Source organism: Nomascus leucogenys, chromosome 9, assembly GCF_006542625.1.
Source record: "Nomascus leucogenys isolate Asia chromosome 9, Asia_NLE_v1, whole genome shotgun sequence".
NCBI classification, from domain to species: Eukaryota; Metazoa; Chordata; class Mammalia; order Primates; family Hylobatidae; genus Nomascus; species Nomascus leucogenys.
The window spans coordinates 114,902,184-114,916,544 of NC_044389.1; the positions used below are offsets into that span (position 1 = coordinate 114,902,184).

General features: G+C 39.0%; 1 protein-coding gene across 14 annotated transcripts in view; it reads right to left on the reverse strand.

The window, feature by feature from the left end:
* Window positions 1-2,121: 2,121 nt before the first annotated feature.
* The window catches only part of ZMYND11 (zinc finger MYND-type containing 11), a 119,216-nt gene continuing 106,976 nt past the window's right edge, over window positions 2,122-14,361 (reverse strand). For 7 of the 14 annotated variants that reach the window (XM_003280230.4, XM_030819392.1, XM_030819391.1 and 4 more), the window contains 5 exons: window positions 9,749-9,956; window positions 9,257-9,325; window positions 8,138-8,410; window positions 7,658-7,843; window positions 2,122-4,408 (listed from right to left, as the gene is read on the reverse strand). In XM_003280230.4, the coding sequence (XP_003280278.1) occupies window positions 4,286-4,408; window positions 7,658-7,843; window positions 8,138-8,410; window positions 9,257-9,325; window positions 9,749-9,956 (859 nt within the window). In that variant the 3' untranslated portion in view covers window positions 2,122-4,285. The remainder of the gene's footprint in view (window positions 4,409-7,657; window positions 7,844-8,137; window positions 8,411-9,256; window positions 9,326-9,748; window positions 9,957-14,361) is intronic. The other 7 variants (XM_030819385.1, XM_030819386.1, XM_030819384.1 and 4 more) reach the window with 2 other exon arrangements.

Below are 14,361 nucleotides of genomic sequence, written 5' to 3' on the forward strand. Positions count from 1 at the left end.
GAGGCTCTGGCTTACTTAAATTACAGTAACCGGCCTCCACTTGTATCCCTCCCCGCATTTTTGCTGCTCCAGTCCTACTGGATTAAGGATTCTTAATGTGAGGGTCAACATAATTCTGGGCCTCAGGAATCCACAGAATTTTATGCAGCATTATCTGTGCATGTATGTGTATCTGCACTTTGCAGGAAAGGGTCCATTGCTTTTTTTATTTTTATTTTTCCATGTCAGTAAAGCAGTGTTCTCAAAGGATGTTCCCGTCAGCAATACTTGGGAACTTGGGAGCGATGCACATGCTGGAGGTGGAGCCTGGTGGTGCTTTAATAAGCCCTCCAGTGATCCTGATGTCACAAGTTTGAGAACTACTGAATTAGAGACTGAAGGCAAAGAACAGGGCGAGGCCACTTGTTGCATCATGGTCTAGTCTGGGTGACCATGACTGTGAAACTGCCCTGAACCCAGACTGGCATCCAGTGAGCTGGCTGGAGAAGTGGAGTGAGGCAGGGGAAGGTGATGGGTTTGATTCCAGATGTATTGAACTTGATGACTTTAATTTCAAATGTTTGTCAAATAACTTTCTATCCATATATTCAGCCTAGTGTAAGAGTAAAGAAAATGGGTTTTACAGTCAAACAGAACTGAGCTTGAGACTCACCTACTGGGTAAATCTGAGCAAGTTATTACATCTTTTTAAACTTCCCTGTTTACACCTATCTTGTCTTGAGTAGCCCGACCAAAGCTATGGCTTTTCTACAGTTGCACACTTTTCCTTCTTATGAAAAGACCACTTTCACACAAGTATCCTATTTCTACTTTTATTTTCTTTTAATATTGGAAAGTGACAAACTGCTTTTTATTCTCTAAGCCACTTGCTCCACTACTTCAGTTTGGTCTGCCCCCAACTACAGAAGCAACCTTGTCACTTCACTCACTCCATACACCCTCCTAAAGGCCTTCTTTCATTCCGTTGTCATCAATGACTGAAATTTTCAGTGATACTCATGTATTATAGATATGGGTTTCGTATTTGTCAGTTGAAATTTTTTTATTGAAAAGACTATTTTAGAACACAATTCTAATAATTAAGGTCTAGAATCAGAGTTGGTATTTCATAAAGTGACAAGTGACACCTTTTTTTTTTTTTTTGAGATGGAGTCTCGCTCCGTTGCCCAGCCAGGCTGGAGTGCAATCGGGTGATCTCGGCTCACTGCAACCTCTGCCTCCCGGGTTCAAGAGATTATCCTGCCTCAGCCTCCCAAGTAGCTGAGATTACAGGCACCTGCCATCATGCCCGGCTAATTTTTTTTGTATTTTTGTACAGACAGACAGGGTTTCACCATGTTGGCCAGGCTGGTCTCGAACTCCTGACTTCAGGTGATCCACCCACCTTGGCCTCCCAAAGTGCTGGGATTACAGGCCTGAGCCACCGCGCCTGGCCGACACCTCATTTTTAAGTGAGGACCAGTAAGCCTGTTGCTTAGGAAACGACACCTCATTTTTAAGTGAGGACCAGTAAGCCTGTTGCTTAGGAAAATATGTATCTAGAAGAACAAAGACAAAACGAGGGTGAATAGAATGATACTACTGTTGGAAACTTTACAATCCTACAGTAACTGGGACTTTAATATTCAGACCTAAACCATCTGATCCCAGTTGTGATACATCCATCACATGAATGATGAATGATGGCATGAATGATGACAACCAGAGTACCGACTAAGGCTGGGTTAATGTTGGCACTAAGACCTGGGGCTGGTCAACTACCCGCAACTAGCATACCAACAAGTAGATGAAAACAGCAGAGGGTAAGCCTCAGCTGGCCTCCAATTAAGAATCTGCTCCACTCTGAGTTGTGTATCTGTTTTTCAGGCTGATTGATTTGCAATAATTGATATGCAGCTGATATAATAATCATCCTCTCCTTTTTGTATGGTCTTTTTGAGATCTGGTGAAAGTAAATTCAATTTATATGTTTAAGTGAACGAATGATGTTTAACACACTGATTTTATATAAAGTTAAACAGTCACTAAAGGGTAACCCACAGTATATGATCAACATTTAGCAACAGTAGTATTTGGTTGGATATAGGGGACTAGACTAAATAAACAAATTACTAAAGCTAGTTTTTTTAAATACATTTATTAACCAATGTTAACACATTAAATGAATCTATATATTGCTAGTCAGAGCAGCTTACAAAATGCCAGAATGCATCATAGAACTGGACAGCCACAATGAATAATTACAATGTGCATAGTGGCTAAGCTCAACACCTCGATATAGCTTTATGATTTGCAGAAAGTTTTTAATAATGATTCCTAAAACGATCAATTGTAATTTTACCTAAAACTTTTACAAAACCAGGCCACAATCTCTTTTTTTAATTTTGTTTTTTTTTAAACACACAGTTTTCACGCTGTAGTAACTTGGAAATGTGCAACCGTGTCAACAGAGACAAAAAAGCCAAAGTAACACGAATCTCACTTTCATGCAGCTATCAGTTAAATATTACATACTCTGGAATGATTTTACACCAAAAATATTTCCACAATTACTTGCTCTCATAGGGGTGGATCGAAGTCTTAAAACTTGAAAAACAATCAAAGAAGGTTAAGTGTTCTCGGTTCTGACATCTCCATCAGCGCCACACAGTGTGGCAACACTGACTAATTACACAGCAACAAGGAGGGAACGATGATGCCAAGTTACTGCATAATTTAGGTACATTGTATGAAATGGGGATACTGGGTACTTTTTACAAAATATTGTGCACCATTTGGCAGTAGTTTGTCAATTAACTTGTGTCACCACCATCTGCAACAGCATCGAGATTAGATGGACGATATTTCACAGAAGACTTAGTTACATTTTTATCTTTAGAGTGACCCTGACAAACCTGGAGAAAACTTTTTAAAAGGCTTTTCTCCTGATTCTTTCACTTCCATTGTGAGTAATTGCTTTAATAAATATCAAAGGTCTAAATAAATATGTACAAATTATTTCTCTAACCTCAAAAAATAACTAAATGATAAATGGGAATTTGACTTGGTCTAAGATCAGTCTTTAAAAAAAACACATAAATTGTGAGATATTTTAAAAGAAAAGTAATTTAAGTTTTCCTGGCTGTATTTTATAGATCTATGTATAAAAAATCATTATTCAACTATCGATCCATTCCTATTGGTAATGCTTCTTAATCCAGACATTCCGCAAAATACAGACTTTTTACAAATCACGGCATCTTTAATACAAGAAAATTAACATGCATTATTCTTCATTCTGTGTACAGCGATGGAGTTCATTAGTAGGCAATGACCCATTACTACAAACATAACGGCTTCTGTGAAACTTAAGTGCTTTCTCTTCTTTTAGTATTAACTTACAATACATGAGGTGACACCAGATAATAGGCAGTGAGATGATATGTGGGAAGGGAAGGGAAGCATTAAACAAATTCGTATGCCTCATCTATAATTTCACATATGGATAAAGGTAGTTTTTGGCTTTGTTTTTATTGTTTATTTTGTTACAAGCACTCATGTTAGGACAAAGATGAAATGTGCAAACTTTAAAATTTAAATATTCATTTTCTCTAAGATCCAGCTCAGTAAAAGATAACCCCAGTTCCCTGCAATTTTAAACTACAAGATCAAAGCTAATAATTTGTTATAAAAGTTATATATTGAAAAGAAATAATGAAAAACACAATTGGGAAATATTTAAGAAAAAATATGCAGGACTAGCCCTGCTGTGTCAACCCTGTTCCCTAAATTCAATCATATACCCACTGGTGTGACCAACAGATAATGCCTTTGAACAGTAAATTAAGCTGAACAAAACCAGCTCAACAAGGTTAAGAAAAAAATGTCACATCAAGGTAGTATGTTTTATTTCTGAAACAGTTCTGTAGTTCTTACATTCAGATCTATTCTAAATGTTTCTTTGTTAAACTCACTTGTATTCACCTGTTTTTTAAAGATCTGTTGTTTAAAGGTTAAAATCTCTGTAAAACCTAAAAATGTTTTAAAATTTGCTGAAAATGCAACAAATTCTCAATTAAAATTTATTTAAAATAATACCCTCCACTGATGTTACTTTTACCCCCTGAAAAACTTCGGAGGAGCATTAACAAAAGATTTAAACTACTGTGCAAAATTTCTTCACGAAAAGTGTTTAAAGGCTGGTGCAAAATGGGAAGCAAATTCTAAACAATTTTGGCTTCTTGGAAACAAAAACCGCTGTGTCTGAAAAGAGTGACCGTCGGGGTGGCTCCGGGAAGGCCCAGCTTCATCTTTTCCGGCGGCAGGTACGCTTGTGCTCCGCGTGCCAGTGCTCCTGCTGGCACTTGATGGAGCAGTAGGACGTGTTCCAGCAGCAGTGGTACATGGCCTCCTCCTCACAGTTGTAGCACTGCAGGTAAGAAATCGGGGCAGTCTTTAGACTTGGGGGTGGATGTGTAAGAGACTGGTTAAAATGGCAAACTCGAGGTGGTGCTTTTAAAAGATCTTTCTGGCTCAACCTTTTGTGGAATCTGAATACGTTTTATGCACAGCAGATGGAAAGGGAGCCCTGGGGATGACTGTAGCTCAGGCCTGGTTGTCAGCAAACTCGAGCTGCTGTCAGGTTGTACCTGACACCTCCCGGTTTTTTCCATCTCTATGGGAGTCATTCCCGTTTCTTTTCTTAAAATGCTCTTGACTTCACATCCCTTTCCAGCTACCACTTGCATTTCTCTGCTCTCCACAAGCTCCTTGAAAGACTTGCCTAAACTCCCTATTATTTCAAATTCTTCTCGTTGTTAACATACGCTGCAGTCTTTACTCACACCGTGCCACTAACATGCTGCTAGCAAGGTCCCTTACAAACTCACATCTAGTGGCCAAGTCTCAGTCTTCCTCTTATTTGCAGTGTCTGGAGATATTTTTGACTGTCATAACTTCGGGGCAGAAGGTACCACTGGCGGACAGAGGCCTGGGATGCTGTTAAACATCCCACAATGTACACCTCCCCCAAAGAATGTTCTAGTGCAAGGGTCCATAGTACCACGGTTGAACTCTTTGGTCACGGGAGACGAGTGAAAAAAGCAAAGCTAAAGGTCCAAGCTGGGTTGGTGAACTAATGGTAGTACCACGAACAGACACCCACAGTGAGGCAAGGAAGATGAGAGACATTTTGGATGTAAACAACACTTGACAACAGGTCAGTATAAATATGGAAGTTCTGTAGATAGACACGTGCAGATTTGATGGCTGTGAGAGCTCTGGAGGAAGAACCCAGGGAGAATAGCCTACATTTGATACCTAAAAATTATAATTTTCTTCCTGTGTATTGTATGCATTATTATCTATTATGTCAGCAATTGCACCTTCAGTAAAATCCCCATTAGGTGCAGAGTCAGTTTTGGAAACGGCTGGGATGAGGCGTGTCAGGATTCACATCTGGGGACTGTGCCACCCACTGGTCATGTGGCTTCAGATCAGGTTATTTAACTTCTTAGTTTCCTCATCTTTAAGACTTTACACAGCACCACCATCCCTTCTCCCAAATATCCTATTACTTTGTTTTCAATTTCTCCCTTTCTGTGGATATATTTAATGGATACATCTATCTGTGTTTCTCGTGACATCCATTATTCGGCATCTGGCATACCTACATGCTTTCTGTCCTGTAATACTATTCTATTTCTTACAACAATGTAAGATGTAATTGGAAAGAAAGAATTCTTTATTCTTTGAGACAGAGTCTCGCTCTGTCGCCCAGGCTGGAGTGCAGTGGCGCGATCTCAGCTCATTTTGATCTCTGCCTCCTGGGTTCAAGAGATTCTCCTGCCTGAGCCTCCCAAGTAGCTGGGGTTTCAGACACACACCACCACGCCCGGCTAATTTTTGTATTTTTTGTAGAGATGATGGGGTTTCACCATGTTGCCCAGGCTGGTCTCAAGTGATCTGCCCGCCTCGGCCTTCCCAAGTGCTGGGATTACAGGTGTGAGCACCGAGCCCGGCCAAGAAAGAATTCTAACCCTTTTACTAGAATGTGATGAGCACAAAAAGCTCAGCTCTGCCAACTAGGTTTTTAATCATTCTATTTAATCTCATAAGCCTCAAATTCTTCATCTTTCTTAAAGAAGAGTACAGAAATACCCACTTGAGCTGTTTCACAAATGGTAAAGTGCTATAAAAGACAGTATTATAGCCTCCTCTTCCCATTTTCTTGATTCTTTAGTAAACTTAAGAGATGGCTACTCGTAAGAATTTTTTAAGAGACGACAGGGTCTTGCTCCATCGCCCAGGCTGGAGTGCAGTGGTGCAATCACACCTCTCTGCAACCTTGCACTCCTGGGCTCAACCAATCCTTCCGCCTTGGCCTCCCAAAGCACTGGGACTACAGGCATGAGCCACTGCACCTGGCGTCTTTGGGTGTTGGGCTTCTGTTCTCTTCAGCACACCTTAATTCCCATCTGATATTGTGAGAGTTGATCACACCAATTCAGTCGTTCTTGTCATACCCAACTAAAACTGAGTTGAGAAGCTGGGGGGAAAAGCACCTGGAACACACAATGTTGGCTGCAACTCTCAGACTAGTTTTGCCGACTGCCATCCCTCACCAATCAGAGCTTGTCAGCTCCTCAAAACCTGACTAGCACCAATGAAATTTCTTAAAGAACACGGAAAAGTTGTTCTTCGGAGGGCACACTTTCACTTGTGCTGAAGGCTGTAACACCCAATGTGCAGGTTGTTTTTTAACAGAAAATAAAGCTTTTTCCCTCCACAGATCTCTTGGTCTTTTGTTAACACTATTTATTTTGTTATTCACCAGCTCTTCCTACCAAGTTATCTTCATCTATTCAAAGTTTCCATTTTCCTTCTTGCCAAATCTTTGTCACAGATTTAAAAATATTTCTTTCATGAAAAGTTTATGTGTATTTATATAATATAGGCTGGATAAAATGAAGAATTAGTTTATCACAAAACTTTATACAGTCATTTATTAAAACTGCAACAAAGTTATGAACTTTCGGGAGCAAAACTTTTCCCTAATGCACTGAGCACTGTGGCGGCTGTAAGACGAGCACTTGGATCCTGTGCACGCAGAAGCCCCCACTCCAGTGGGGAGGATGAGACTCGTGAGCAGGACACGATGACAAATGACACTAGTCAGGTATAAGGGAGGGCAGTGAGAGACCAATGAGATGTCACTACTATAAAGTAAAGGTAATTGATTTAACAAAATCTAATGTGTAAATGTTAAGTGCAGGGAAATCTGAAACTCTTTATTGTGATAATTATATTTGTAACTAACTTCACCATTTGGATGTTACCCATCTGAAATCACCAGGTAAAAGTCAGGGCCAGCCAATTTGCCCAAATAAAATATTTGCATAGATGGAGAAATTATATAAGTTAATTGTAATAAATATGTACTAAGGTATTATAATCTCAATTTAACAAAACAATCCTGAGCAGAACACAGTAATACGGGATCTGGGGTTGAGAGATCACAGGACTCTTAATACAATTTTTAAAACTAAAGCTGACCATTTCACATTTGATCTTATTTCGGAAACAACTTCTGCATGTGCCACAGCTACCTTCTGAATTAACTGGCTCATACCTGTGGTACATTTTCAGAAATAAGAGTCTAAAAAAGACTGGTATTTACCCACTGCTTCTTCTTGGTCTGAGAAATCAGTTGCTTGTGCTGCGTTGCCAGCTTCTTGATTTCTTCTACAAATTCCTCCTTACACTTTTCCTTTACTTGCTTACATTTTCTGTCCATCTCACCCTGCATGTTGGCTACAGCTTTATTTACAGCTTGTCTCTTTTCTTCTTCCATTTCAGAACGCAGCTGGAACGAAAAGACAACCCACAGTAAGTCAGCGCACAACTTAACACAGACCATCTACACTGGAACAGAAACTTAACATCTTGCCTGAGGTACCTTCTCCCCTTCATTACATGTGTAAAAAATTTAGGTGAGAAAAGTATCACTATTACTTGAAATGCCGTAAAAGATACTGGTGTCATTATATTGCTACATTTAAAAGCCGCTACTGGGTTGATGCATGAGTGAAAGGAGCCTAACCATGACAGACAGGAGTGCCGGCTGCAGCAGGGCACCCGCAGTGGCGACAAGCATTACCTTCTCCAGAGCTTCGCGGACAACACGCTCTGTCTCCCGCTTGTGGTCCGACTTCATCCGGTCTTTGAAGTCGTTGAAGATCTTCGTGTATTTGTCATGGCACATGCTCTGACACACGCCATCATTTGTGGTCTGGGTGCTCCGATGCAGCATTCTTGGGGAAGAGGCACTTAACTTCTTGGTCTGAGTTGACACGGAGACTTTTTCGATTGGCTGAGGCATTGTGGGTATTTCCTGGCTAGAACTTACTGCTTCTGTTTCAGGCTCTGGTTCCTAAAAGGTAAGACAAGAGTTTAGATGCAAAACAAAGCAATATAATTCACCAGTTCAAGAACTACTCTATTAGGATAAAAATGCAGTGATATACATAAATAGCCATATAATAAACTGCTGTTAAAAAATGGGTTAGGATGGTAGATTTCATGTATATTTTGCCACAATTTAAAAATAAACAAATCTCCCCCAATCAGTGAATGAAAAGAACATGCAATTAACAGCTACAATAATTATAAACATAAGCTTCATTTATAATTTTACTTATCAATACTATAAGTTTTGTTTTTAAAATAAACAAAAATTTATAGAATATAAAAATTATTGTCAACTTATAATTACTTCATTGGACTAGATTCATTAACAAATTTCCTAAAATCCTAAACCACTTCTCACTGAATATGTGTTTGAAATGTGCCCAGATTTACACAGTTTTAAAACACGCAGGGCTTATGTCACTTAAAACGGCTGAGCTCAACCACAGTCTCCTTCAAGTTTTTAAATGTTGGCACAACTGATATAATGGATAAATGTGTTGTTTTTAATAATACTTAGGAGAAATATCAGAGCTCCCAGGAAATGTATTAATAGCAACGTGCCCTTCCTACTTAGCCAAGCTTTGGTCAGCGGCTGCTTAATTAAGATGGAGACTTGGAGCATGTGTGCTATTCCAGGGTAACAGATAATGACAGGGAAGTCAGAAGACTGGTTTCAACCTGATGGATATTATCTGACTGACAGCAACTGAATTTCACAAGTATCCACCAGGAGTGACTGTCTTTGAAATACTGTGAAACTATTTCCTGCGTCATCTGCCACCTGGACGCTGCGAGGTGGGCAACTTACTTCCTTTTTGGGCTCCACACTTTGATTACGTCGTCCTTTCTTTGCTCTTGGTTCTTGAGTGACCTTTAGCTGTGGGCATTATAAAAGTAATATATTATTCCAGACACTAGGAAATACTTCTCTGCTGAAAACACTCATAGTGGACCCACAGGTGAGAAGTGAATACATTTCTACCTTTTGCATCCTTCCATCCACTCAGTTACCACTGACTTAATTACTGCTCTGGTAACTGTAGGCTTCAAAGAGCCAGCACACCTTCAGAGAGGAGCAGTTGTACTTAACTCTCTTGGTACTGGCAGGGTCAGGGTCATCGATTGTTACATCTGTGTATTCATTTGAATTGGTTTTGGTTTACTTTTGCAGAGCACTTTACAAATGTAAAAAGGGGAAGGAGAACGTCAAAATCTGTTCATTACAGTGAGGAGTGTACACTAAGATTTCTGCATTTAAAAGTAATAACGAATAGGCACTTCCTTCCTGAGACACACTCACCTGCTCATTACTGGTGGAGGAGATACTGGATTCTGCCTCTTCCTCACCTCGGTCCTCATTCTTAGATTTCCAAAATCTCCCTTCTCGTAGGAAACGCTGATGCAGCTCCAGCTCATCACAGGCCTTTTTCCAACCCATACTGCGCTTCACGTGCAGCCGATGAATGTTGACTGTGATATCTTGAATGTTTTCAGAAGGAATCCAGGCCCTAGGGAAAACACGTAAAGGTATAGTTAGAAACATCCCAAATGGCAGGAAGGCTGGTAAGAGGGCTTCAGTGGACCCTGCCTGCCATAAAATGCGACCTGTAGCAGTTCTTGTCTGTCAGCTTGGTGCAAAAGCAATTGTGGTTTCTGCCGTTACTTTTAATTGCAAAAACCACAATCACTTAGGCTTCGTCATGGCTTGAATAAATAAACTGTTACCAAGCGGAAAATAAATGAGATTTGTCTTTCACAGTCGACGAAAGTTCTCAGAACTGGATTCACAAATGCCTCCCAGTGGTTCACAATTTAATCAGCTTAGCTTGTCCTAGTTCATATCTAAGTCCTTTTAGAGTTATCTGTTGTCCTGAATACTGTAAACTAATATAACCCATCTAGCTATTTGCAGTTAGCACTAAAGAATCACTTGAAAATGCCCAGAAATTTTCATAAGATACATACATATATTCATATAAAATGGGAACATCTAAAAATATTATCCAGTAAGTCATATTTGTATCATGCCTCTACTCATTAGAGAAACCAGATTAACAAACAGAGCCATTTCTTATTTAGCCACAATGTACTTAGCTGTGAACATAAGTGCAATACAGATCTAAAACTAGAGAGTGAAAACTGCATTTGGTTCTGTTGGAAAGAATGCTAAAAATTCAACAACATTTTTTCCTGGGCATTGGTCTCGTTCTCTGTTCATCCCGAATGCTGCACTCAGTATGTTTACTGTGTATCAGGGAAAGGCACTAAAAAGAACGGAAAAGTGAATGGGGTCTACGTGATCTTGAGTTTCACTGCCTCATTTGACAGCGGCAAGAGATGCTGCCCACAGGGTTAAGGTAAACTATTAGTGGCTGGAATCTCTCGGGTCTTCTGATTATTAGGATGGCACTTCCTACACTGCCTCTGCCTTTGAGGGACTTACAATTTCGTCAGAAAGAACTAAGGAATAATTATAATGCAATGCAGCAGGTGGTAAAAGTACTCTAGGGTGCTATGGAGAGGAAGAGTTAACATTTAGTTGTGAGTGGTCAGAACATTTTATTTGGCTTAGGTCTTGGAAGATAAGATTTAGACAGCAGACAATGTGAGTGGAGAGATTCCAGGCAGAGGGAACATCATAAATGAGGTAGGAAACTATATGGATGCATGAGTAACAGACATTTTCTACGGTAGAGTACAAGTTGCCATATGGTACTATAAACACACGTATTTATGCTTTTCAGTTTTCTGTTAAAGATTTTTTTTCCTGCTCTAAGTATATATGATATCACGGCTTTCATCCCTGGCCTGTAATTACAGAGCTCCAGAAATACTGGGCCTATGACTGTTTGAAGGAATCTCTTAGAGAATCATGGCCACATGTGCCTCAGCCATAAATGACGATTTCCACTTCCTTGTGCAAGCGAAGCTTTTTAATCTGGAAGCACATTTTAAATATACAATAATGTATATCATTAGATGCTAACAACAGCTAAAATTGTTAGATTTGAACTTCCATAACATTATTTATGAATATATTGGTTAATATTATATCAACTATGTCTCATCTGGCGTTAAGTACTTTGTTAAAAACCATATCAAAGTAAAGTGAACTTTGAAAACCTGAACTCTAATGCAGAGTACAAATGAAATCATGCTTGTGGAATAGTTTCTTGCCATTAGATTTTAAATATATTTACCCTTCCAATCAACAGATATTTACTGATTTCCTATTAGGTACTAGGAATTCAATAAAAGTGGTTTGTTCACTTTTTCAAAGTAGTTTGCTTTTGAGAGAGAATTCTGTTACATGCAGTGCTGACTACCTGGAATGAACTTGTATCTGTAAGAGTATTTTCCTTATTTATCTTAAACAAAATGGATTCACATCTGTTCTTTAAATGTACTTCTATTCTCTTTTAATCAACTCCAGTACTGTAGATAATCAGATTTCAGTTTAAAAAATTATCACAGGGTATGCTCTCTCATCTACAAAAATAAAAAATAAAAAAGCAAACACCCTGCAATTTAAGGTAAGTCTAATAAAAAGAGGAATAGTCTAATTTGGCTCTATGTCTGTCAATGCGCTGACTATATATGCAGAATAAAATGGTTCTGTGATCTGATGTCAGTGAGCCCAAAGTGCTCTACCTCTTTTTTGTCTGCACCTGGTTTCCTGGCCTGGGCCATGCCACCCACCAGCCACTTGCAGCAGAAAGATTCAGCCTCCTTAGGACAGGTCTTATCAGCTATTTTTCTTTGGCAGGCAAAATCTTGCAAATCCTACAAAAACCTCACTAAAGCAGCTCTCACATGTAAACACAATCATACTCGACTCTTCTGCTAGAGATTTACAACATGCTCATTGTCTACGAAGAAGCAGCATATTCTATTTGCGTGTATAGGAGGGAATGGTACAAAACCCATTTTTTTCCTCCCACTTACATGTAATGATATGATGGACTAGCAGAAGAATAATTATTAGCCAGAACTTGCAACCAGTGGTTCCTCATCAACCAGAACCTTTTGAGCATAGGTTGCTTAAATAATTAAAAATTCATGATTATAATTTTATCAAATTTTTAAAAATAAACATTCTAATATGGAAGACTATATATCCTAACCAATCCTTCACTTCAAATGGTTCACATTGTATCCAGGAAAAAGGAAAATGATTTTACACAGTGAGTTTGTCAACCTCTCTTATTTTCTAAAATAAAGTCCTTAAGAGTCCCATCTGTCTAGAACTATTTAGATAAAACCTTCCAGGACCTAAGAAGCTTGAGGGAAAAAAATACCTCTGAAAATGTAATCTGATGTTTCCTAATTCTCTCTTCAGGTGACAGACTACTCTAGGACTGCTGCAGATTAGCACATATATTATTTTTTTGAGACAGAGTCCTGCTGTGTTGCCCAGGCTGGAGTGAAGTGGCACAATCTCCGCTCACTGTAAGCTCCACCTCCCAGGTTCACGCCATTCTCCTGCCTCAGCCTCCCGAGTAGCTGGGACTACAGGCACCCACCACCACACCTGGCTAATTTTTTGTATTTTTAGTAGAGACGGGATTTCACTGTGTTATCCAGGATGGTCTCGATCTCCTGACCTCGTGATCCACCTGCCTTGGCCTCCCAAAGTGCTGGGATTACAAGCGTGAGCCACTGTGCCTGGCCTAGCCCAAATATTCTTCAAAAATATTTTCTGCGTAGTATACTGAATGACATCTAACAAGTTAACTCATTATTAATATCACTCATGGCTGAAGACACTATAAAGCTACTTGCAAGTTGATGAAAAAGAAAAATATATAGATAAAAAGTTCTAATTATCAGATTATTCTTACCTATTAGTATGGCTATAAAAATAACTGAATTCTTGTTTTTTCTAAGTTAACTGTGTTTTATTTAATGTGAAAAACATTGAAACAAACTTTCCCCCGTTATTCCTTGAATATCTGTTGTATTATAAAAGCTGACCTTTACTGAGTATTCACTATGTGCTAGGTACTATATTCAGGTCTCTCTATATAAACATTTCTTTAAACCTTACAAAAACTCTTATGAGGCCCTTATTTTGCTAAGGCTCAGAGAAACTGACTAATGTGTCGAGATTGGGTAGAAGGTGGTGAAGCAAGGACACAATCTCACATAAAGACTTACCCTAACCTACCAAAAATACATTACTTCCTTGCCTATTCTGATAAGAAACTGAAACCATCTGAGTATGAGGTATTAAGCATATGTTAAAAATTACCACTTAATAATGTAATTAAAACATTCATTTTGTATTGAGTTATTTTATTGGATCATTATTTGACTAATGTTTCTTGACATGACAGTGTCAGGTAAGTGTGTATCTACCTATGAAAGAACAGAACTACCTTCTGGGAAATTTACAGTAGTTATAGGTTTCTTATAACTACACTTCTGTTTAAATTAATGAAGACTAAGTAAAAATTTACCACAGGGAGGAGTAAGGTCCCTCATTGTGTAGCTTCTCAAAGCACTAATAACCTCCTGACACGACAGGAGACACCTCATGGACTGTTCATTTAAATCCTTGCAAAGTATGACTTTTAGATCATGTGGCTGACTTCTGTCACTTTTTCACCTTATCTCAATATCCGTGTTAAATGAACCAAATAAATTGCATGTGAATTCTTTATTCCTATTGTGGCTTATTTTTACGCACACTTCAGGTATTTACACACATTCTAAGATCACAAGATTGATGATGTTAGTCTGTGTCTTTAGCTGAGCCCTGAAGATGGCTGGAGCAACTAGAGTAACTGTGAATATGCTAATGGTAATCCCATTACCGTATTATGGAATGGACACATTCTGAGGCCCTTCTGCCCACTGTACTATAAATTCAGTCTTAACACTAATGTGCTTCTGAAGTTCAACAGTGTCAGT